We start from the raw sequence: 27,456 nt of genomic DNA, 5'->3' as shown, positions 1-27,456 counted from the left end.
GATCGTATGTTGCACCAAACGGACTGTTCTGTCCTCCGTGACCAGTGTATAGTTCCATACGACTGCAATAGCCATTGTCAGAGTCACACAACATGTAAACCTTAAGTCCATATTTAATGGGTTTGTCCGGGCTATACACACGGAAATGGAGGTTCCCTCTCCAGGGTATCATCCCTTCATCAATGGCAATGTTCTTGTTAGGGTTATAACAACTTTGAAAGTTGGAAAGGATATCCTTGTAAGGCTCACCTAATTTCTGTAAAGGCGAGTAACCTGTTTGCCCTCTAGGAACTGCCCCAGAGTTGTCTGCTAGATGCAGTACACTCAACAATGATAAGAATCTGTCTCTAGACATCACAGATCTGAAGAATGGTGTATTTATAACAGGATTACCAGACCAATAGTCCTGAATATCCAATTGCTGGACAAGTCCCATCGCAATTGTCATCGCTATGAACGCTTTCATTTCCCCTAGCGTTGTGTCTGTCCATTTCCTGTACCTAGAGTGACTTGGGAGGTCAGGGTGTGTTTCACTGTATGTGGCAGCGTATCTATTTGTCTCAACCACGATCTTCTGAATTATATTGTCAGTAATAATACATTCAAAGTAGTCTAAATACGACAAGCTACCTTCTTCAGGTACCGACAAGATGTCCGTGTTAATACCTGCATTACCGGTAAAAGTGAAAGTAGACGGTTCCTTTCCGCCTTCAACCCAATTATCGACATTAAATCCAGTTCCGTCCTCGGCAATGTTGTCGATATCTTCAATATCAAAGCCCTCAAACTCATCGCTATCTTCGTCTAGAAAGATTTCTTGAAATATCTGACGAAATTCCGGCAATACATTAGCTAGCTCGCCGGGGTTCTCCGGCTCCGCCATATTTGTTTACATTACCGACGAAAGCAGACACACATGATCGGTACTGTTTTGTTATAATAAATCAGGTTATGGTATTTCCAAACAACGGTAATCAATTCGTACACAAACAAAAATATCTTATATTGATGTCTTAGTCATTTATTAATCAGAACTGAAAGCCAGTCTTATAAAATAAGACTAATCTACCCTTCCGTATACTGAAGTAATCTATCGTACACAGTAAGTGGTGACGTAATTAAAGTAGGTCAATCTCGCGCCTAAAACTCGATCCCAATATTCTTGAATTTTCTGCTAATTTACGTTCATGCAATAATTTACAGGCATCAGAACGATTAAAAATTACCTTTAGATTTGAATCGCATTATTCTCCGGCCATGACAGTGGTAAATAAGTGGATATATCCAATCAGTAACACAGAGCACTACGTGCACCTGCCATTGGTTTTGTGCGCACACTGCACTGAAAACATTACATCTGTTTCCGGTGACGTAACTATCTATAAATGTCGCGATTTCCGGAAAAATTCCCGATGTATAGGGATTTCTCGGTCCGTACTGAAAATGCCAGATGTTATAAGACACGACTTCTATGTGAATGGAAAGAAAATATACGGGATTAACTAGGTATCTTATCGTTTCAGAAAATATATCTCAGTATATAATTATTTTTTGCACATTAACCGGGGAATACCCCTCTTCATAGCCAGAACACCAAAAGGCGTCAATAGCAGGACACCAGTAAACAGCCAAAAGGCGTCCTCAGCACTAAAGGGTTAAATAGCATTGTTATGTGTGGTTGGGATTCACATAATTAAAACAAACCATGGAGTCAATCTTGCTATTGAGTTTTTTTGATAATATGTAAGAAAAAACATGGGAGGGATAAGGCCCTCTGCGCCTAATGTTAGACCAATCATTTAAAACGCCAAATTAACCACCATTGAAGACATTATGAAAAACTACAATACTGTCTCAATAATCAGTCGGAGTGTTTACTTGATATCATTAGGTGAAAATGAAATGAAATTAAACAATTTTATCTACTTTTCAGGATATCTTGGTATTGTAGTATGCAAACCAGACAGTATACCTTGGTGTGCTGGTTTCGGGAGAAGAGGAGGATCAATATGGGAAAAACAAAATAATGAGAAAATTTACAGACACCAAAAACATCAGCATAACGAAAAAAAACTAAACTTGGAAAGTGACAGATATGAATTCGATCCCAACTACAAGATGACATCGGTACCAAGAAATTTAGCAACCCTTATCGACACTAGAACAAAATTCAAATTCCAAACCACATTGATTTTATTCAGTGTTTGGAACAATCTGATTGAAATACAGATCCTTATAATCACTACGTTGGATAAGAGGATCTGAGAACATCCCTTTAGGGGTCACGTCAAGATGACCTTTTGAAATGGCCAATCAAATTGGCACTGCCAGAATCTTGACTGGGGACGAAATAGTTTGAAAAAGCTGTCCAAATTATTTTCGTGTATGTAGTCATCTCGCCCGAAGTGCACAACAAAGCTAAATATATATATATATATATCTTCTGGGCGAAAAAGACATTTTCAATTGATGTTGTAAGATGAAGAAACTGCATTTGCTCTGAAACTAAATTGGCCCTGTAGGTAGGGCGTAAGAATTGTACTGCGGCCCCTATTGCATGATCGTAAAAGGCGACTAATTTTAGGATCTTATCTTTTCTTTCTCCCTAAATTACTTTATTCTTCCTAGAGTCTCCCTTGACACCACCTCACTTTTGGCCTTTAGTTGAGCGCTCGCCCCTGTGAGGAAGGCTCTGGGTTCTGTCCCCTGGCCGAGACACACCAAAGTCTATAAAAGTGGTAGTTTCTGCTCCTGCTTAGCGCTCAGCATACAGGGAGTGGGACGACTGGTTCGCCCGTTGTCAGTATAATGTGACCGGGTGGGGTGTGTTGCTTGGTGTCTTCGGCGGCATGCTTCAGTGATATAGCACTATAAAAAGGGCAGCAGTTCCACTATACAAGAAGACACAACATGAATATACCGCAGTCTCCCAAAACACGCACCTCGCACAACATACACGCAACACACCGCATACATGGGAGGCCGTCCTTACATGACCATAGCTGTTAATAGGACGTTAATTAATCAAACAAACAAACAAATGTTAACCCACATTTTGCATACATGTGTATAAATTATGAAAATGATATGAAATATAAGAATAACATCATTGAAAATCCATCTAAACGAATCTTTCGGACTTTGTAGAGATGTAGAGAATGCGCTAAATTGAAACGTTAGTTATATGATTTTTCATACCTTTTCAGAACATTGTAGGATGTAGGGAATTCACTACATTGAAAGGCCATGGATTTTTTGTATCTCAATATTTCAGATGATGTAGGGAATTCGCTGCATTGACAAGCAAGGTATATGAACCATTCGGACAGTTTCAGAAATTTGAATGATGTAGTGAATTCTCTACATTGACACGCAATGTCAGAGGAGTCTTTAGGACGTTTTCAGAAAATTGTACGATGTAGGGAATTCGCTACATTGAAAGGCCATGGATTTTTTGTATCTCAATATTTCAGATGATGTAGGGAATTCGCTGCATTGACAAGCAAGGTATATGAACCATTCGGACAGTTTCAGAAATTTGAATGATGTAGTGAATTCTCTACATTGACACGCAATGTCAGAGGAGTCTTTAGGACGTTTTCAGAAAATTGTACGATGTAGGGAATTCGCTACATTGAAAGGCCATGAATTTTTTGCATCTCAATATTTCAGATGATGTAGGGAATTCGTTACATTTAGAAGAAAGGTATTTGAGTCTTTGGGACGTTTTCAGAAAAAAATGTACGATGTAGGGAATTCACTATATTGAAAGGTCATTGATCTTTGCATTTCGATATTTCGGACTATATAGTGAAATCGCTACTTTGAAACGCAAGGTATATAGACGTTTCGGACGTTTTCAGAACAAAGTACGATGGAGGGAATTCCCTTCATTGAAAGACTAGACAATGTAGAAAACAAGACAATTGTAGGGAATGTCCTACATCCTAAGGCAGATAAAATGAAAATTTATGGCAATATTCTTTCGTCAAAGTATGAAATGAATCAAAATCAATTCTTAATGGCTTAAATGGGAACGTTGAATTAGTTTCATCTTATTTGGAATCGCGTTTTATGTACTTTTGGTTTAATGCTGCCATACTCTTTGAATTTCAGATTGGCGGCAATTTTGAAAATTTAATGAGAATATAATTTACATATGTTTTATTTTCTTAAAGTCAACTTAGCCAATCCTTATATTATTATCATATATATACCGGGTAGGTATAAGTACATGAAGTAAATTTGGTGGCCATCTTGAAATACTAAATCGTGGTCTTTCTACATGATGTTTAACACTACCAGAATGATCCGTAATCAATAATAATCATCATCAATAATATTAGTGAAGATATTTTATAATCTTAACTTAATGCTTTGCTCGATCATTGACACAGTGAAATACGGAAACAACATTTTTTTAACGGCCATCTGGTATTTCCAAATGGCGGCCATTTTGAAATTAAAATAAGAATCAAAATATTCATGCATCAAACACTTCAAAAAAAAAAAATAAACAAATCCTTTTTTATGAATTGTTAAACAGTTAAAGATGCCTCCACCGCTGACAAATGGTATGTTTTCACTATCAAAAACAGGAGTAGACGATTTAGTATTTTCTTCAGTTACAAAAGTTACTTACTTTACACCATTACCACCATTGAAAAGTTTGAGCTTCTAATTTTACTTCAAGTTAAAAATATGAAAAAATAATTAATTGCATCCCGAAAAAATTCCGTGGCACTATATCCTATATGGAATGAAGTTCTGATTGCGCATGCACCAAAGGCGAAGTAAATTATTTTATATTATTTTTGTGTTAATTAGGCTATATATTTTGTTTGTTTGTTTGTTTGATTAATTAACGTCCTATTAACAGCTATGGTCATGTAAGGACGGCCTCCCATGTATGCAGTGCTTGTGTGTATGTTGTGCGAGGTGCGTGTTTTGGGAGACTGCGGTATATTCGTGTTATGTCTTCTTGTATAGTGGAACTGTTGCCCTTTTTATAGTGCTATATCACTGAAGCATGCCGCCGAAGACACCAAGCAACACACCCCACCCGGTCACATTATACTGACAACGGGCGAACCAGTCGTCCCACTCCCGTTATGCTGAGCGCTAAGCAGGAGCAGAAACTACCACTTTTATAGACTTTGGTGTGTCTCGGCCAGGGGACAGAACCCAGAGCCTTCCTCACAGGGGCGAGCGCTCAACTAAAGGCCAAAAGTGAGGTGGTGTCAAGGGAGACGTTAGGAAGAATAAAGTAATTTAGGAAGAAAGAAAAGATAAGATCCTAAATTTAGTCGCCTCTTACGATCATGCAATAGGGGCAGCAGGTACAATTCTAACGCCCTACCTGCAGGGATACACGATTAAACACCAATTATTGTTCAAATGATTAATATCATTTATGCTTTGTCGGCGGAGCATCTTTAAAATAATTTCAATCTGTAACTAAAGGTATAACATGTTTGCATTAAAAACACCTTATTACGCCTAATTATCACTTATCACTAAAATACGATGTCTAACCTTTTAAACAATCTTAAACTGTTTCATTACCATTGTTCAAGTTCTATGTGCCGTAATTGGACAAACAATTTTACATACTATTGTTTTCTTCTGTGCTCTATTGAAAGCCATAGGTTTAATGAATGAATATGTTAATTAAATGTAAAATAATTAATTTTGGAAGTACTGCAAAAATGATTTTCAGTCCTTATTTGTACTAAATAAATGTAAAATCTAAACCAATGCATTGAGAGTATCGTAAACCTCAAACTGTTGGTGGTGAATAACATTAAATTAACTTGCTTAGTAAGTATGAAAAATACGGCACATATACTTAAAAGAATACTGTGTATGTAGTTCAATAAGTACGCGTGTCATCTAGTAGAACCTTTATATACAATACACGACCAAGCAATTACATTATCTTGCTCCACAGCTGAAAAACGGTATGTTTTTTCTGTCAAATACAGCATTTAAGTTACAAAAGCTACACCAATACCATCATTGAACAGCCATATCTTCTCAACTGACTTAAAGATGAAAACATTAGATAACCTATTTCGCCCCGAAAAAAATCCGTGGCACTATAGTATGAAATAATGATTGCGCATGCACCAAAAGCGAAATATTTTATCTTATATCATTTTTGTGTAAATTAGACACAGATATAGATACGATCAATCTGAAAATGAATCGTTGTTTCACATGATGATATCGTTATACTATGTCGGCGATTTGAACATCCTTTAAGTATCGTTTGTATCATATGGAGTTAAATGTTCGATTGAAATCGATGTGTCAAACCACAACGTTGTCAAAACATTAGCATTTTGTCCTATTTATAAAATAGAAGATAAGGATCATTATATATATCTACCTGCAATAGGAGGTCCAATAAATGATCCAGAGCCCATACAAAAAACTTTATTTCAAGTTGCCGATGTATAGGACATGGACCCCTAACAGTTTTACACCAGGGATTGACAGTCATCAACAAAGCAAACGTAGCTTTGGGAGAAAAAAATAGTAGCGTAGCTAACTGAAAGTTTTAGACAACATTATCAATACGTAAATATATATATTTTTCTATATCAAACTAATACTTCATATAAGTCCTCTCGCTTCTCATACATGGTTGATCAATGTTTCATGTATAGGGATAATTATACATACATTATGATAGTTTAAAATTGTGTTTAACGGTCTATTAACAACATTAATGATATTTTAGGTTTAATTGATAAGGGGTAGAAGTATCCGGAGAAAAAACTAACATCGATTTGTGGTCAGGACTTGCCCAAATGTCCTTTATGGGGTTCTAACTCGCGACCTACGCAGTGTGTCGTACTTTGTCTGGGTGGTCTGAATCATTTGACCCTTAAATTGCAAACCAGACATACCCCACATGTTGCATACGAGTCGCAATCGGTTACCTGTGGTAGCCCCGTAAACAGCCGAATATAGCGCCAGACTTGCAAACGTAGAGTAATATGGAACCACGCTTGTGGTTAGCGCCCCTATCAACAACATGGCACTGTTCAGAACAAGGGTATTCACACACGACTTGTCAGATATGTAACCGACCAGGACACGTGATACAATACTCGATATCCCGATGATTGAAATCAGAAGAGCACTTTCCCGGTGATGACAGGCCGACAGATACACTATGTACAGGCAGGTAGCTGAATGGAATGTTTAAATCCTGAAAAGACAAACACAAAATTATACAAATAGACAACCCCACATGTTGCATACGAGTCGCAAATCGGTTTACCTGTGGTAGCCCCGTAAACAGCCGAAAATAGCTGTTTAGACTTTGCAAACGTAGTGTAAAAATGGAAACTCACGCTTGTGGTTCGCGCCCCTATCAACAACGTGGTCACTGTTTCAGAACAAGTTTATTCACACTCGACTTGTACAGATAAGTAACCGACCATGACACTTGATACAATAACTCCTATGATCCCGAAGCTTGATATTCAGCAGAGGCACATTTCCCGGGATGTGCAGGCCGACATATACACTATTGTTAGCAGGCAGGATTAGCTGAATGGTAAATTTTGAAATTCCTCCAAAGCACAAACAGCAAAATTATACAAATTAGACATCACCTTGAATTAGTGTATATTGGATCATGTGACGGTGACAATGAGATAAAAATCTAACGATCTGCATGTTGTAATTTATTGGAAAACGAGCTATAATATTATGTCACAACACAAAAAAGTATTATGCAAAAAGAGTAGTTCAAGAACTGTAAGCAAATTGTTAACTGATACACCCAATCTGATTAAAGATGTTCCACCGCTGACAAATGGTATTTTTTCACTATAAAAAACAGGAGCAGACGATTTAGTATTTTTCTCCAGCTACAAAAGTTACGTACTTTACACCATTACCACTATTGAAAAGATTGAGCTTCTAATTTTACTTCAAGTTAAAAATATGAGAAATAATTAATTGCATCCCGAAAAAATCCGTGACACTATATCCTATGTGGAATGAAGTACTGATTGCGCATGCACAAAAGGCGAAATAAATTATTTTATATTTTTTTTGTGTTAATCAAGCATATATTTTACACGATTAAACAACAATTATTGTTCAAATGATTAACATCATTTTTATGCTCTGTCGGCGGTGGAGCATCTTTAAAATACAGATCCTTATTATCATTACGTTTGAAAAATCCCATTAGGGGTCATGTCCCGGTGACCTTTGAAAATAGCCAATCAAATTGCTACTTGCAAAATTTTGACAGTAAATTTCAGGGGACGAAATAGTTGAAAAACTGTCAGAATTATTTCGGTTTACGTAGTCATCTCGCCCAAAGAGCACAACAAAGCTAATTGTGTATGTATACTGGGACGAAATATCGTTTTCAATTGATGTAGCAAGGTGAAGAAAATGGATTGGGTATGAATACCACGTAGTATCTGGACGTGACCCCCTTTTTGGGATTTTATCAAATCTTATATTTAATGAGTGATTATAAGGATCTGTATTTTAATCAGATTGCTGATACACCTTAACCCTTCATTAGCCGTAGATCATGATATCCAATTGAATAAAATTGATCTAGATACTACTACTCTGCTTATTACAAAACCGTGTATAGTGACCTGGTTGACATTGCAGCCAAATTTCAGAGAAAATAACAAGAAAAAGAGCACATAATACAGATTATGCTTGATTGCTTCTAATAATCATAAATTCAGTCATATTTAACATCGTATTACCCATTACATTTAGGAAACACCAGATTATCTGAAGCTGGAAGACGGGCCGTTTCAGCAATGATATTTCAAATGTGTCCGACAACCCGCAACACGCCCTGGTATTTATTGATATTAAGTTCTTTTTGACGCAAGGTTAGAGGTAGAGTCTATCTTCGATGATGCACTTTGTCGATACATTTTTTAGGTCTATATAAGGCACCGCACACCATAGTGTTTAGAACAATCGCAGACATTATCCAAAGTGTTCCTTGCCATCCATAAATCTCCAGGAGGATTTCAATGGTTGGAGCCATCACTAAAGCACCTACTCCAGATCCGGATACTGCTATTCCGGTAGCAAGAGCTCTGCGCTTCTCGAAATACATTCCAACAATAACAAGGGAATTAGAATAGAGAAGCGCCAATCCAAAACCTAAAATTAAAAATAATTACAACCTTAACCAGTCGTCGCAACTGAAAACAGTGCTCATACTTAAATTCGAAACCAGATGGGGTATTTCCCTTTCACATCATTTTTATTATTCATACAACACAAATATAAAAATAATCCTTACCCCCTATACATCCATACAGAAAAATCATGACGTCAAGACTGGGTGAAAATGTAGAAATGCAGAAACTGCAACTTTCCGAGCCCCGTATCTTCTCATAACCGCTCCAGTTATTGGGCCTAAAACGGAACAAACCCGATTTATCTATATTTGTATGCGTTTACTTGTAACTCTATCACAATAAAACATGTCATCAGATACACGGAACACCATACGATACACTATCACTTTGTTCATACAAACAGGTCGTTCAACTATAAATGCAAACACTGTATCCATTTATCCGCTTGTTTGTGCGATTAAATTAACGTTTATTAACAGCCATGGTCATGTAGGAACAGCATCCCATGCATGTGGTTTGTAATGTGTATGAAGTGGGTGGTGCGTCTTTAGGGAATTAGCTTTTTCATAACTACATTCAGGTACTGGCCCCGCTTGTATAAACAACATCAAATCCTGAGATTTCCTCAAATCTGAGGATTACCTCAAATTGCTTGAGATTCCTCAAAATGGCTTGCAGAACCATTCCTCAACTCAGTTCTTTCCTCAACTCTTAAGATTTATCTCAACTTTTGAGATTTTCCTCAATTTCACTTGTTCAAACGTAAAACTCGCGTTTTTCCTCAAATATATTTGAGATTTTCCTCAATATTTTGAGGGAAGTACTTAGCAACCTTAAATATGGCGACTTTAGCGAGACTTAGACGCCGGCGAAGGGAAATGAGAAGGAAGCGTGTATTTTTACAGAGGACAACCCTGATCGGCATGTCTGCAGATGAGATATTTGAGAGATACAGGTTCTCGGAACCTTCTTTGGTATTTATCGCCAGCATCATTGAACATATTATAGTAAGACCAACATTGAGGAATCACTCACTTTCCCCCCTGCAGCAGGTGCTTTTAACGCTGCGATTTCTAGCGACAGGGGCTTTTTTTAAGCTGATCGGAGACAGTGTGGGGATCTCAGAAAGCCAAGTGTCAAGAACTGTCTTTACTGTATGTTCGGCGATCGCTGGACTAGCCAATAGATATATACGTGTTCCAACGGGAGCAGAGGAAACCAAAGTCAAAGCTGACTTCTACAAAATAGCAGGTAAATGTCAAACGGTATCATCTTGCATGCAATCGTAACAAGTAACACTTCTAAGTTTTGGTAACGACAACATCCGGCGAAAGTACGGTATGTGTAAAAATGAAACCGGCAAAGTCCGGATGCAATAAACAACAAAACTTGATTTTGCAATGTTTGATACGTGATACTATCTAAAGATCATGAAATATAAACATGTTTGATAATATTATCTGCACTACGATCACAATATGTTCATTGATGAAGACAAAAATTCAATACAACAACTGGCGCCTATGTACGTATAGCCTAGGTGTGTGTAAAATTGAATCCGATGTCCGGATTTCGGATATTTTTACAGTACCTCATTTCGTTATAAAAGGGTATTTAGTTATGTGCTTAAATAAAACCACTTGAGAAGGGTGATTTTATTAAATTGGGCACAGTTAACATTAAACAACTGTATCAGAGTGTCAGGGGAGGCGACGAGTACTTCTTATATTGTTCTTTGGTAGCAGAGTACATTATTTTTGAAAAATTCAACAAAATAAAGTGCAGCCATTAATTATGTACACAGCTTTTTAACCTTATATAAAAGTATATATATTTTTAATCTACACAACATTTGCAATTGTTATGCAGTGTTCATTTATGGACAGGTCTGATTTTCGCGATTTTGTGAGACTGTAAAAACAATGGTAACCAAATTTACACCCACTATATTTCTTTCACTTGAACACAGTTTACACATCACTGTCCTGATAGCGGAAATGAGCCTATTTCGGCATAGGTATAACATTAAACTTTTTAGTAATCTTACCTCATACCCCGACTATTAATGTCTACATGTACTCCTACAGTATTGAAATTTTCCGTCTTACACGCACATTCGGATATCCTCTAAACCATTAATCTCAAAACCATTTTGATGGATTTCTTTATGCAAATGTGAAGCCTGAATAAAAGTCTCTAGATTGAATTCACCAATTTTAGGACATACACATTTCAAAATTTCAATGCATAAGATAAAACAGGGACTTTCTGCTAAATAAAAGTCCCATGGCCATTCGTTCTGTCAACTGCTACATTGTACCTATGAATGGACACCCCCCCCCCCCCTAAAAATGTGAAACTAGTATTCAAATCAGTGTTTCAATTAAAAAGTGTAGTTAACTCAAGTTGTACATGTCTATTATTGACAATTTTATATAATTGATTTCAATGATGTACATGTAAAATCAAATTTGTATTTTTTTTATTCACTTGTAACCCAACCAAATTGTAGTTTGTAAGGAGATGCTTCCACACATAAATTGAATTAAGGTGAACTGTCATGTGGTTTATTTTCTCTCTTTTAATAACTTTTCTGTTTGCAAAAAGAGCATCAAAGTAAACCAACAATATATATCAAAACAAAATCAAATGTTTAAGCACCACACAGATACATTTATTTGAAAAGTAAATTGACAACAACAGCTCTTTCTCGCACTTTGTTTTATAAACTGATACACTTTGTAACATAAAATCTTTTTTTACATTTAATGTTCTGCATTTTTGTCTATTTCTTTCATTTTTCTAAAATTTCATACATGAATCCAATACAGAACAAAACAAAACATTCATTCACTCATACACTACAATACATTGAGTAGTTTATCATAATTTCATATGTAGGACATTATATTGCATAAACATTTATGAAAACAGTGTACACCCCATATATATCTACCAATTTTGCATTTGTATACAATTTATCACAGTCATGTAATCATTTACTTTTACATATTTAAAAAAATTCCCACACATATAGGGGAATGTTTTTACCTCTTCATTTCAATCAATTGAAACAAATATAACGTTGTGAGTGTAACAAATCAAAATATAGATACTTATGTTAAACAGATTTAAATATCATTAATTGTCAATTTAAAGAGCAAGGCAGCATTATTGGCAAAATAGACTTTGTTAAAAGTGAAATAATTAATTACATTTCTTCATTATAATTATTAAAAATAAATAAATATGATTAAGACAAATACAATGTAATATTAAATTTATATATTATTATAATGAACCTACATATGCCATTTTTGCATATTACTCAGTAACCTGTGAGTAAGTAACTGGAAATGATTGTGATGTCATTTGTTTGACAAATGTGTGACATTATACTCCTTGAAGAAAATGACAAAGTTTCACTCACAAAATAATTATGTAACAATGGGATATTTCAAAATGTAACTGCAAGGGAGGTACATGTAACTCTGTAATATGCACAAATACATGTTCACAGTACCTTTACTAATATGTCTTCTGTATTGTTATATTAAACAATTAAAAAAAAAAATAAAAAATACAAATTCATGTGTACATTGTATATGTCTAAATTCTTGAATTTTGCATTATGATGTTGTCATGTGATAAAAACTTTTATCTTGGATAAACGTTACATATTAAATTGAAATTATGCAAAATAATATCACCACAGCCAGTTAACAATAATATCAAGAAGGAGCAATATAGTGAATCTGAATTTTACAAAATAATTATAATATCACTGTAACAATAGTGTCAAAATCTGTATAATTCATACTCAACAACATGTCAAATCAAATCCAGATTTTTGCATATTCAGACATATTATTATCATGGTATTTTCCTTCTCAATTTAAAGTTATGTAAATCTGTATAATGCAGAAATCTAATTGCTATACAGGCTGTCATTCTCCTTGAACAAATACATGTAGGTCCCGTTGTAACACTAACATGTCTCTTGTATGTTTATACTGTGTACCAGTGATATACATGTAGAATACCTTTTATCCTGCAACTGTCCCACATACTGACCGATAACTACTGCCGGATAAACTTGTGCTTTATCCGTCAATACGATATGCTTTATCCGTCAATACGATCACGTGAATTTGTTCCATATCTGACGGCACTTTTTCTAACTTGACCCAGAACTTGAACCTTCCGGTGAATGAAACGTCATTCAGTCCCGCTAAAACGTGACGTCACATTCACCGAAATGACGTCATTTTACGATATCGAAAATCTCGTATGGCGGTGCCGTCTTTTTCTTGGCTCATGACAAAGGTATGTATTGTTAAGTAATTCTTTAATGGGTATTTATTGTTATTTGAGTATTTTTCATTTCCTTTCAGTGATATATCACACTGAATAGAATTACGGTGACTGTGAATGCGCTTATTTATTTCTCACGGCAGTAAAAAGAGTGCACGCTCATTCGGTTAAGTGAATGAATCTTTACCTCCGCATCAAAGAATCGTCTCGCTTCGAGCGAAACAAAGTATGGAACTGTCAATTTGATTTCGTTTTGAATGCCATAATGGTTGCAGGATAAACAGAATACACGGTTAGTATCTTACAATACAAGGTTTATTTTGGTGCTCGACACGGAAAGCCGAGATGACTCGGCAAAGCCTCGTCATCTCGGCTTTCCTAAGTAAGATACTAACCGTGTATTCTCTATGTATGTTTTATACTGTGTACCAGTGATATACATGTAGAATACCTTGTATGTTTATACTGTGTACCAGTGATATACATGTAGATTACCTTGTATGTTTATACTGTGTACCAGTGATATTCATGTAGAATACCTTGTATGTTTATACTGTGTACCAGTGATATACATGTAGAATACCTTGTATGTTTATACTGTGTACCAGTGATATACATGTAGAATACCTTGTATGTTTATACTGTGTACCAGTGATATACATGTAGATTACCTTGTATGTTTATACTGTGTACCAGTGATATACATGTAGATTACCTTGTATGTTTATACTGTGTACCAGTGATATACATGTAGATTACCTTGTATGTTTATACTGTGTACCAGTGATATACATGTAGATTACCTTGTATGTTTATACTGTGTACCAGTGATATACATGTAGATTACTACCACAGAAATATATAGATCTTTGTATAATATTACAGGATTTCCAAATGTTATAAGCTGTGTGGATGGGACATTCATCAAAATTCAGGCACCTCGTGAAAATGAAGCAGATTTCGTCAACAGAAAAAGGCTACCACTCACTGAATGTACAGGTAATTAGTAGCAGATTTAAAACCCGACAAATATTAAAAAAAGGATTCCCTTTTAATCCCTTGGAATAATCATGAAACATTAAGGACTCCATAATTTCCTAAAATAACAGTTATATCTAGTCTACTATTAGAATTAAATTAAAGTGCAGAATATGTACATATTAAGAATCATGTCTATAGTCTTGGTTACCTACTTCTGAGACCCTTTAAATAATATATTTTGCCTATGAATTGTGAACAAACCATCAAATTCACAAGATATTAATCATTTTTTTACAGATGGCATGTGATAGCAGATATAAAATAACCAATGTTGTGGCAAAATGGCCAGGATCTGTCCATGATGCGAGGATTTTTAGAGGGTCGCACATTTGCTTTAAATTTGAAAATGGTGAGTGAAATACACAAGTAGTGGAACAAAAACTGTGAAATATTATGTTTCTATCAAGACATCATTGATGTATCAATATTGACTAATTAACATAACAACATACACCTATCTTAATAAAAAAAAATGTATCAAATGGTCACTCTCATTAAAAATGCAAATGATGCTAATTATATACTCATTGAATTCCTAATACATTAATTAATAAAAACTTTAAATCTCAAGTGATTTCATACATTACTTCTATTGCAGGTAATTATGATGGAACCCTTCTAGGTGACTCCGGCTACCCCTGTTTGCCATTTCTTATGACGCCCTACAGCAACACCTCAACCCCATCCCACCAGAGATACAATGACGCCTTGTGCAAGACCAGGGTAAAGATTGAGCAGACATTTGGTATCTTGAAAAGAAGGTTTGCATGTCTGTCATTGGGATTAAGGGTTGCACCCATGAAAGCCAGTATCATCACATTAGCCTGCGCTGTTCTGCATAACATTGGTATCGAAAGGAATGAAATCATCCCACTAGAAGAAATTGAAGACAACAATACTGATCATGGAATTAATGCAAATGAGGGGAATGGCAATGCGATGCGTGACCACATCAGGGCAACATACTTTTCCTAATGTTTAAGCATAGAACATGTACGCTTTGTAAGTGGCTATGAAGTATGAAATTTATTAAAGAAGTTCAATGATTTGTATATGCAACACGAGCCAGCATAAAAGCTTCTGGCATATCATATTATTGAACAAGTTGGATAAATTTCATATTACATAGTCACAAGTGTAGGATTCTATTTAACACATGTATAACTTTACTTGTTTCTATATAAAACAAGAAATACTTATATGACCCTGCTTACTTTTAAAGCAAAAACTGAGATATCCTTTAATGACCATAAAGCTGTTACTGACCATAAAGCTGTTACTAAGTAAAAGGAAAAAAATCAAGCAACATTATTCAACATTATTATGGGCACCTAAAAAACAATAAAAATGCTTAGCCATAAAGGACGAGAAGACTATGATTCCTGTTGGCATAAAACATTCACCATCTGGTTCTGGTTTGATAGCACTTCGGTTTCTATCCTGGTCTTCTCCTTCTTCATGGCTAAGAGCTCTATCTCCATCTTTACACGTTTAATTTCTAGGAGAAGGAGCTCCTCCTCCAGCTGGTCCCTTGAGTATCTTGTCCTTATGTGTGTCCTTTTCTTAGGTTGATTCTGTTTGGAACTACCTATGACAAATACAATACACATTTGCATGTATTCATTAAATGTACTAGTAGGAAAGCTGATTGTCATAAATTTTAAATAAAATATTTAATTCGTCTTTGTGTGTTTCAGCAGCAATTTTAAATTTGAATGAAATATTCAAACGATATAATGTATATTGAAGAAACTCTGAGAAGTTATACATACTAGTAGTGGCACTTGTACTTGTAATTGCAGGTTGACGATAATTCGGCCCCTCAATCTCCCTCCTCAGTGCTTGAATGGATTTATCTACAAAAAAAGCATTAGAAGTTTTATTCTTTCCTTTTGAACTACCTCTACCTCCAGAGAAGATGCTTATGTGAAAGTATATTTACCCTAGTTAGGAATGGTATTTAGTATATGGGAAAGGTTAGAACAGAGTCATTTACCTACAAAATAGAAAACGAGAAAAACTAAATACCTGATAGTGTGGTTGATTCAATACAAGTGCGGCCTTCTTCATCTGTAATGATTGTAAATATATAAATACAGGTATGTAATATCTATATCAGTAATCAATAAAACATTTCATACATTCTTTTGGAATATTTAATCAAAAATTGCAAATTTTAAAATTCAAACGCACTATTTTTGTATTTTGTAGTTACATTAATGTATCATCATATATTAGTTAATTTCAGAATACTGAATAGCTAGAACTGTATGCCAGTTACCTAGTAAATCATATATATACCTTTTTCATCCACGATACCCCAGGGGTAACTATCACTGTCATTTAATATCCACCCCTAGACTATGTCATAGCAAAACAGAAGGCAACAGAACACATCTGTATGTAATGTGGTCCTTTGATGTACAACAAAACAATCAAATAGCTTTGAAGTCGGGCATCATTCTCTCTGTAATCTTAATAGAAAGTCACTGCAGACCTGTGATTGGTCAGTTGTTTTCTCCTGAATCGCCTCCAGTGTTACTATGTGATAGTCTAGGATAATATAACGTCGGTGATATTAACCTCTGGAGTATCGAGGATGCCCCCAGTCTCTTAAGCTTGTTACCAATATAATTTTTATGATTCCATGCCAAATGCTTATCAAAAATGTTTTGTTGAAATGTACCTCTGGAGGGTGTGGGTTCAAACTTCATTATGCCACCAAACTGTCAGTGACATATCTCCTAACCATGTGTTGCATCATTTTAAATGCCATGTTATCATTGTTTTTTCATCTTTCTTTAATCAACTAGTGTGTACATGCATACAGGAAAAGTTATTGATTTCCTTAGTATGTATTTGACATTACCAAAATATCTTTTTGTCATAACCACACCTAGGCTATAGAGTACCTGATTCATCCACAGCTACATTGGACCCTGGTTGTATTTTGTTGATAGTTGTTTCCAAATCATTATCTGAAAAAGAATTAAAAACATATTATGAATATATATAGGTACATGAAATAATATCTAGTCATGTACCAGAAATATATCATAGTCTGACAACTTTTTTATGATCTGCAGATGTACCACTTGCTCTATGTGCCCATGTTATAAACGTTTAATAACTTTAAGATTAAAAATAAATATAGAATGTTTTAACTGATACTTAGATTTATATAAAAAGAAAATGAAAAGACACTTCTGGTTTTAAAAAATAAATGTTCTAATTAATTCCATGATTGCATAATTCATATTTAAACATTACATGTTTCTGACAGTTACTCCTTTTGAAAGTATGATAATGATGAATAAATTATAAATATATTGCACAATCTTTGTCCCATTTCATCATTTCATTTATAAGCTATGATTACCTATTTGACATAATTCTTTTTTTACCTTCAGTATCAATTGAGGCTGCCAAACCAACAACATTTGGCCGGGTGTCATGACTTTCAATAAAAATGCTTTCACTTGGAGTTGGCTGTGCCCCTCCAGGACCCCCGCCTGTCTTTGGCCTTTTTAGCTCGTCAACTTTTCCTTTGGCTGTTCAAGAAAAGAAAATTAAATAAAAATTCAAAACTTTAATTTAAATTTTTTTTTTTTAATAAAGTGAATAGTCGGCCAAAGGAAGCTTTAGTCAGTAAAAATGGTGTTGATATATCCAGTATAATTTATTTAAATATGAAACAGAAAAATAAAACTTGCAAAAGAAATTAATTTATATTATAGGAATCCTACATTGACATTCCCACACAGCCTCATTTTCAGAATTTATTTTTAGAACTGGTAAATTTAATTAAGGCTTTTCCATAATCTCAATTATCAAAACTAGACAATGTAAGCAGAACTTGATCGTTTAAATATCTAGATAAGGTCTTTTGGAAGGCCAATAAACGCATTCAGACTGGTCTCAATTTCCCAAATTCACATTAAATATACTTTTTACCTTGAAAATATAATTAACTCTATAGTGATTTTAATACATGCATATATGCATATGCACTTATTATAATTGAAATCTAAACAATCTTAAAGAAAATAATAATATAACAAGTAATTCATGCATACAAAATACATTGTATATAATGTTAAATGAAAATTATACACTACATGTACATGTATGTAGTTCTTGAATTCTTTCAATTTACATACCTCTCTGCTTGATATTGTCGTACTGTTTCTTGACTTGAAGAACCGTTCTTACTTCAATCCCAACACTGAAAACAAACGAAACTGATATACAAATACATATATATCTATAAGTAGTTCATTATAGAATATTATCATTATTCTATTATCAATTTTGATGAAACTAGTAAAATCTTTAGTGACTGATACCACAAACATGCGTATGTAAATATGCACTATATGATCTATAATTTTATTGTTTATCAAAACCTAGGCTTATATAGCAGGTTAGGGGCACTGATTTACATTTACTTATGTATATTTACAGTTTGCACTGACATGGACTCAATAGTCATGCTTTCTAGTACACTGTATTATCATTATCAAGTGTGCATAATGATAGTAAAACGTGCGGTGGAGAGAAAAAATATGGGTATATTATTAAAAGATATGCAACTGTCGCGAGGATAAATAATATGAATTTGTGTGAAAAACTGTAAATATAAGGAACAGATTTGTTGAGGTTATGAGGTTATAATGATAATTGAGCCTGTGTAAATTTTATGTAACCCGGCTTAGGCCAAAAAAAATATGTATGTTTCAGGTACCCCTACCTACCCTAGTTTTTACTTCAGACCCTAGCTATTTTATCACACTTTTTCTAAACAAAAATGCTGTGTGTGAAGTTTTAAACTTAGATTTTTACGCTTGCTTTAAGTTTATCCAGATAAAGTTCAATTATGGTAATGAGAAATAAAAGACTTCTACCCAGCCTAAAGCCTGAAAGACAAATTACAATGTATTCGTAATGTAGTGATAACGCAACTCATCCCTCCCCACCCCCTCCTAAAAAAATTAAATAAAAAAATAAAATTTAAAAAACTCCCGACCGATCTACCCTATTTGTTCAGTCATGTAACCTGAAACATGCATATATTGTTTTGGCCTTATGGATATAAGAGCAACAAGTACAACATTGAACTATCCTATAAATGATACTGCTGATACACATCCTACTTATGTGCATGTGGACATGTGTTAAACAAAATCAAAATATTTTCATCAGCTGATAATAAGCAAGGTAACACATGTATGTACATTGTACATTAAAAAATTCTAATATAAGGTATATGTACAATGTATGCAAGTCAGTATGTGCGCATTGGAACGTACACATATTTTGAGTCAAACAAAAAAATCCATTATTTTATTATAAACTACCGGTATAGATATCTACTGAAGTACTGTACATATTGATTATATCTACTTAAATACGAACTGATTTACAGTATTATGTAATGATGTGCATACTGTAAACAGGTTTTATTGGAAACCACCTATTTCTATTTATAGTAATATGTGACGTAAGCGCTTCACTGATTGGTTGCCGGTATTAGCATCCAACCAATCGCGCAACGGTATTTGCTCTTACTTGACATAAACAGAATGAGGACGTTAAACCTGTATTTTTATCTGATTTAGTGACCAACAATTAGAAAAAATTGTTAATGCCGCAACATTGGATAGTTTTCAGTAATGCCCTGAAGTAGTATCGTTAACTCGTTATTTATTATTAAGGATTGGCGTCGGCTGGCCGGTGCCACGATGATAGCCAAATCATCGACTTCCTGAGCTTAATTTTTAAAGTCTGTCAGTAGGCCTACACTAAACTAAGAGCCAACGGTGACACAAATGTTTCTAAGGAAAGTTCGTAGGTACTGAAGTTGACAGATAACTTGTCTGACTTGTTTGATGCCTTGTTATACGTGAGTACGACTACGTACGTGTACTATGATACAGACGACGCAGCTACAAATGTACATTATGTAATGTAGATCAGGCCGTCAAAACTTCGAACTTTTTATACGTAGTAGGATATGACACAAGTGCACAGATCTTATAGAACAATTTCAGAAACAAACTTACGCATTTACACTGGCAGCTACCTCCTCCCAGAGTTTGTCTTTATATTTGGAAGACACACTTCCACACCCTCCACTCCCAGTCAATTTCCCCATCAACACACTCTCTCTTTCACGCACACTCTCCATCAAAACAACTTTCTCTCTCTCTGTCCAGTTAGCACTTCTCACTTTCTTCTCCGCCATGGCTTCTAGCAAATAGGGTATCGCAGACGACAGTGAATCTTACCTTCGTTTCCTTGACGTCTCGTGCTTTGACAGTTTGCGGGAAAAAAATCGCGGTGTTTATATGAGTTATCGATCTCCTTTCCAAAAGATTTCTCGCCCGGGCCGCTTACATCTTTGCAAAAACGTCTCAAACTTTTCCTTAGCTGAGTATACTCTTAAGTACCGTGAGGAAGTTTTATACAAGCGAAATTTGAGGAAATCTCAGGTAAGGAAATCTCAAATTGAGGAAATCTCAATTTGAGATTTTTTTTATACAAGCGGGGCCTGGTATTCAAAATTCCAATGACTCAATTCAAGGTGTAAAATTATCCCTACACTAACAAGAGATCCCAGAGGGATCTTAGAGAGCCTACCAAAGAATGATCTATGTCTGACAATGGAAAGAGGGATCTTTACCTGCTTTTCAAACTTTTTCAAACTATATATAAATTTGAGACAGATCGCTATAGTGCTTTCTAAGAAATAGCGGTAACAAACTTTAACATCAAAATCCAAGACGGCCATCTTGTTGACCGATCGGTACCAAAATGCAATATGCACAACTAGGGTCCTAGGGGAACCTGCATTTGAAATTTGAGAAAGATCCCTTCTGCACTTTTTGAGAAATAGCGGTAACAAACTTTAACTATCAAAATCCAAGATGGCCGACGTGTCCCAAAATACAATATGCACAACTAGGGTCCTAGGGGAACCTACATATGAAATTTAAGAAAGATCCCTTTAGTACTTTCTGAGAAATAGCGGTAACAAGAATTGTTAACGGACGGACGACAGACCATGGACGGCCCTGCAGGTAGGGCGTTAGAATTGTACCTGCTGCCCCTATTGCATGATCGTAAAAGGCGACTAAATTTAGGATCTTATCTTTTCTTTTCTTCCTAACTGACTTTATCTTTCCTAATGCCTCCCTTGGCACCGCCTCACTTTTGGCCTTGAGTTGAGCGTTCGCCCCTGTGAGGAAGGCTCTGGGTTCTGTCCCCTGGCCGAGACACACCAAAGTCTATAAAAGTGGTAGTTTCTGCTCCTGCTTAGCGCTCAGCAAAAAGGGAATGGGACGACTGGTTCGCCCGTTGTCAGTATAATGTAACCGGGTGGGGTGTGTTGCTTGGTGTCTTCGGCGGCATGCTCCAGTGATATAGCACTATAAAAAGGGCAAAAGTTCCACTATACAAGAAGACACAACATGAATATACCGCAGTCTCCCAGTACACTCACCTCGCACAACATACACGCAACACACCGCATACATGGGAGGCTGTCCTTACATGACCATAGCTGTTAATAGGACGTTAATTAATCAAACAAACAAACAAACAAACGAAAGGCGATTTGAATAGCCCACCATCTGATGATGGTGGGCTAATAAAATATACCCTAAATTACGGTAAGCAATCCACATAATTATAAACGTAGTGATAATAAGGATCTGTATTAAATCAGATTGGCAATCCATATTATAGAAGTGTCGTCCCACTCCCTGTATGCTGAGCGCTAAACAGGAGCAGAAACTACCACTTTGGTAGGCTTTGGTGTGTCTCGGCCAGGGGACAGAACCTAGAGCCTTTCTCACAGGGGCGAACGCTCAACTCAAGGCCAAAAGTGAGGCAGTGCCAAGGGAAGGCATTAGGAAGGATAAAGTCAGTTAGGAAGAAGAGAAAAGATAAGATCCTAAATTTAGTCGCCTTTTACGATCATGCAATAGGGGCAGCAAGTACAATTAATAGTCTTATGCACGACGCTCGGCGCAGGACGGCAGATAAAAATAGGTCATCCTGACCTGCGGTTAGATCCTAGGATGACCTGCGGTTAGATGACCTAAAATTTCTAGAGAGGTTCCCAATTTGAAGAATTGAAGATATCAATCAATCAATATTTTATTTTAGTGTCACGCATCGTAAAAATATACAGCCATTGATAAAATAAATGTACAAGTAATTTTTGATGCCCAGCCGATATCGGCTAATATATAAATATAAATGGATTATTTACCAAAATGTCACTTGAAAATTGATTAGTGCCTTTTTTACTGATGGAAATATCACTACATCTTATATACATGATTCGAAAAATACACGTTCCATTATCCTCGTCGTATTTATTTTGGATGGAAGTTGATATTATTGTGGTAGAAACAGAAACAGGTGTTGTTGTGGAATATGGAATTTGTTTCACACGAATGAGTTTTTTGTAAAAGTTATAAAAAGACACGAGCCTTAGTGTGCTCTAATAATATAATAAATTAGTTTTATATGTAGGCTACACTATAATTGTTTGTTTGTTTGATTTATTAACGTCCTATTAACAGCTATGGGGCTACACTATAACGCGGTAAGGAATGTCAAATGACACCACGACTTGAAAAAAAATCACACCCGATATATCAAATAACGTCTTTGGTTAATTGGTTGGTTGAACTGATATAGCGACAACCTTGTCAGGTTTATTTGGTTGTGTTGTAAAATAATCCATTCATATTTGATTGATTCATTTGAACTTTTTAAAATCAGAAAATTAATTCTATAAATACAGATGGGATTCTCGTTATATATCAAATGTAGAAATATTAGGTTAAACGGTTATGAGATTGCAACCTTAAACGATATTCATCATTGAGATTGTAACCATAAAAGATATTCACATTGTTGAAATTATAACCATTTTGTTTGTTTGTTTGATTAATTAACGTCCTATTAACAGCTATGGTCATGTAAGGACGGCCTCCCATGTATGCAGGTAGGGCATTAGAATTGTACCTGCTGCCCCTATTGCATGATCGTAAAAGGCGACTAAATTTAGGATCTTATCTTTTCTCTTCTTCCTAACTCACTTTATCTTTCCTAATGCCTCCCTTGGCACCGCCTCACTTTTGGCCTTGAGTTGAGCGTTCGCCCCTGTGAGGAAGGCTCTGGGTTCTGTCCCCTAGCCGAGACACACCAAAGTCTTTAAAAGTGGTAGTTTCTACTCCTGCTTAGCGCTCAGCATACAGGGAGTGGGACGACTGGTTGGCCCGTTGTCAGTATAATGTGACCGGGTGGGGTGTGTTGCTTGGTGTCTTCGGCGGCATGCTTCAGTGATATAGCACTATAAAAAGGGCAACAGTTCCACTATACAAGAAGACACTACATGAATATACCGCAGTCTCCCAAAGCACGCAGCTCGCACAACATACACGCAACACACCGCATACATGGGAGGCCGTCCTTACATGATCATAGCTGTTAATAGGACGTTAATTAATCAAACAAACAAACAAAAGTATGCAGTGTGTTGCGTGTTTTGGGAGACTGTATAATGTGACCGGGTGGGGTGTGTTGCTTGGTGTCTTCGGCGGCATGCTTCAGTGATATAGCACTATAAAAAGGGCAAAAGTTCCACTATACAAGAAGACACAACATGAATATACCGCAGTCTCCCGAAACACGCACCTCGCATAACATATACACAACACACCGCATACATGGGAGGCCGTCCTTACATGACCATAGCTGTTAATAGGACGTTAATTAATCAAACAAACAACAGCGGTATATTCGTGTTGTGTCTTCTTGTATAGTGGAACTGTTGCCCTTTTTACAGTTTATATCACTGAAGCATGCCGCCGAAGACACCAAGCAACACACCCCACCCGGTCACATTATACTGACAACGGGCAAACCAGTCGTCCCACTCCCGTTATGCTGAGCGCTAAGCAGGAGCAGAAACTACCACTTTTATAGACTTTGGTGTGTCTCGGCCAGGGGACAGAACCCAGAGCCTTCCTCACAGGGGCGAGCGCTCAACCAAAGGCCAAAAGTGAGGTGGTGTCAAGGGAGACTCTAGGAAGAACAAAGTAATTTAGGGAGAAAGAAAAGATAAGATCCTAAATTTAGTCGCCTTTTACGATCATGCAATAGGGGCAGCAGATACAATTCTTACGCCCTTCCTGTAGGGCCCAAATTATCCATAAACTATATTCACATTGTTGAAATTGTAAATAAAGTGCTCATAGCATGTTGGGTCGAAACAACCCGCCGTATACATCAAACGGGCCGAGACATTTCGTACCTGCACACAATAGATGTAAACAAACATGTAGACGAACACGTTGTGTTAGTGTTATTTCGGACTGAAGAAGGCCCTATAGTGGCTGAATATATATTCCATAGAAATGATTTTGATTTTACTTTGAATTTATTTTGGCCTTTTATTTCGGATTATTAATATACTAGCTTTATACCGTTTTTCCTCATTATGAAATTGTAACCATAAACGTTTCACATTGTTGAATATAATTGTAACCCATAAACGATATTCACATTGTTGGAAATATAACCATAAACGATATTCACATTGTTAAAATTATAACCATAAACGATATTCACCATTGAGATTGTAGCTTTTGTAACTGAAAGAAAACGAAAACTCTAATTCGTCTGCTCCTGTTATGGATAGACAAATATAACTCATCAGTGGTCTACCCTCATTTAAATTTTATTGCTGACATAATCAATATGTCGCTCAAACATACATTGTCGAATAATGTTTATATCATTTTGATGGGAAAATGTCTTATTTATAGCAAACAAATTATCATGAATGACCTATAATGATGAATACAAATACCCACTGCCTACATCTCATACTTACCAAAATTAGCCATTTCGGAAAAAAAGTCTTGCGGTAAGCTAGTTTGCAATTCTCATTTGTCGTTAGCTGTGATTTAAATGGAAAGGATGCCTACGTGATTATCAAACACATGTTAAGTACTTGTTATGTCATCTATCGCGTCTTTTAAGTAGGATGCATCAAAACGCAGTTTTCAATGTATCATGACAGTGCAAACTAGAAACCTGACAGAGACCAGAAATTATACGAATTTATACGTATGACTTATATGCATTCAATATCGGTAGGAAAAAACCCGGTTATTATATGAAGGTATGAGGTTATCACTTTTTCTGTCACATTGACTCTGTTTTGATTATCATAACACGCCTTAAGTTCTTTTAAATGTCAATGGATATGTCAAAAATTACATTTATACACGTAAGACGGGTACATGATATATATCCATATTTGCTATTTTTGTCGTAAGGTCAACTTTAAAGGACAAAGTCACGCAACACTGCTCCTTTATAATTGAACCATGCAGAACAGTGTATAATTTCGTAGCATAGCTGAACCCAGCGATAGGGTTCGTCAATATCCGTGTAAATACTTACTTGTCGTTAACTATACACTTGATCTGGTTATTTGTTGATATTTAAGCATAAACATACTATTTACCACATTTTAACTATTCTAATCGCCTTTTGTCCATCGTCCGTCTGTAAACAATTTATATTTCCGACTTCTTCTCTAGACCCGCTAAAGCAATTTCAATGAAATTTTGCACAAACCATTTTAGGCATAAGGCCAATCAAAATTGTGAATTATATGCCCCTTGGGTCTTTTGGAAGGGCCAAAAAGGGTAAAATTTACTAAAATTAAAAAAGACTTCTTCTCCACTCAAAGATGTGGTAGAATCAAAGAATCAAATACTCTTCACAGATAGAATGGTCTCCAGGCCCTTTACTAAAATTGTGAATAATATGACCCTGTGGTCTCAGGTTTCACCCTTGGGAGGGGATTAAATTTACTATAGTCTATATAAGGAAAAACAGTTTTCAGAGCATTATTTGGTCATTTATAATAGGAAATTTGTAAAATGTTGTCAGAATTATCCATATGAGATGACCATTGAATCCTATTAACACATTCTCCATGACTGACCCCAAGAGGCCTTAGGGGTCAGATAGGCTAAGACCTCAAAATCTTCTCCTGAAATTCTGGAACTGATATCATCAAAACTCTTCGTAGAAGGAAAGGTCTTAGGGGCCTTTACAGAGATTGTGAATTATATGACCCTTGGGTCTCATGTTTCCCCCTTGGGAGGTGGTCACTATACTATAGTTAATATAGCCAAAAGGGGTCAACATGGCTAAAATTGCAAAATTCATCCTCTGAATTTACGGATTTGATGGAACCAAATAACCTTCATATATTAACAAGAGATCCCAGAGGGATCTTGGCGCCCACCAAAGAATGATCTATATCTGACAAAGGAAAGATGGATCTTTTCTCTACTTTTTAAACTTTTTCAAACATACTACATATAAAATTTGAGACAGATCGCTTCAGTACCTTTTGAGAAATAGCGGTAACAAACTTCAACTATCAAAATCCAAGATGACTCCTTGGCGGCCATCTTGTTGATCGATCGGTCTCAAATCACAATATGCACAACAAGGGTCCTAAGGCAATCTACATGTGAAATTTGAGAAAGATCCATTCAATACTTTCTGAGAAATAGCGATAACAAATTTTGAATAACAAAATCAAAGATGGCTGCCTGGCGGCCATCTTGTTAACCGATCGGTCCCAAAATGCAATATGCACAACTAGGTCCCTAGGGGAACCTACATATGAAATTTGAGACAGATCTCTTCAGTACTATTTGAGAAATAGCCATAACAAACTTTAACTATCGAAATCCAAGATGGCTGTCTGGCGGCCATTTTGTTAACCGATCGGTCCAAAAATGCAATATGCACAACAAGGGCCCTAGGGGAACTTACATAGTAAATTTGAGAAAAATCCCTTCAGCACTTTTTGAGAAATGGGGATATCAAACCTTAACTATCAAAA

General features: G+C 35.8%; 2 protein-coding genes and 2 pseudogenes across 2 annotated transcripts in view; 1 reads left to right on the top strand and 3 right to left on the bottom strand.

Annotated features, from left to right (window-relative positions):
• Positions 1 to 20,783, bottom strand: part of LOC138311220 (myb/SANT-like DNA-binding domain-containing protein 4) — a 99,444-nt gene extending 78,661 nt beyond the window's left edge. The window contains exons 1-4 of the mRNA XM_069252713.1: positions 20,567 to 20,783; positions 18,665 to 18,729; positions 17,909 to 18,055; positions 17,417 to 17,482 (exon numbers count right to left, since the gene is read on the bottom strand). Coding sequence (XP_069108814.1) covers positions 17,417 to 17,482; positions 17,909 to 18,055; positions 18,665 to 18,729; positions 20,567 to 20,748 — 460 coding nt within the window. The 5' untranslated portion in view covers positions 20,749 to 20,783. The remainder of the gene's footprint in view (positions 1 to 17,416; positions 17,483 to 17,908; positions 18,056 to 18,664; positions 18,730 to 20,566) is intronic.
• LOC138310791 (piggyBac transposable element-derived protein 4-like) lies at positions 2 to 1,163 on the bottom strand (the record flags this gene model as incomplete). The annotated part of the gene is made up of 1 exon (XM_069252117.1): positions 2 to 1,163. A coding segment is annotated over exon 1 (882 nt), but the record flags the coding sequence as incomplete, so codon positions are not given.
• LOC138310790 (monocarboxylate transporter 12-like) lies at positions 6,192 to 10,074 on the bottom strand (annotated as a pseudogene).
• On the top strand, positions 10,073 to 18,097 carry LOC138310789 (putative nuclease HARBI1; annotated as a pseudogene).
• Positions 20,784 to 27,456: the final 6,673 nt, after the last annotated feature.

Source organism: Argopecten irradians, chromosome 16, assembly GCF_041381155.1.
Source record: "Argopecten irradians isolate NY chromosome 16, Ai_NY, whole genome shotgun sequence".
Lineage (NCBI taxonomy): Eukaryota > Metazoa > Mollusca > Bivalvia > Pectinida > Pectinidae > Argopecten > Argopecten irradians.
This window is presented reverse-complemented; position numbering and strand designations above follow the sequence as displayed.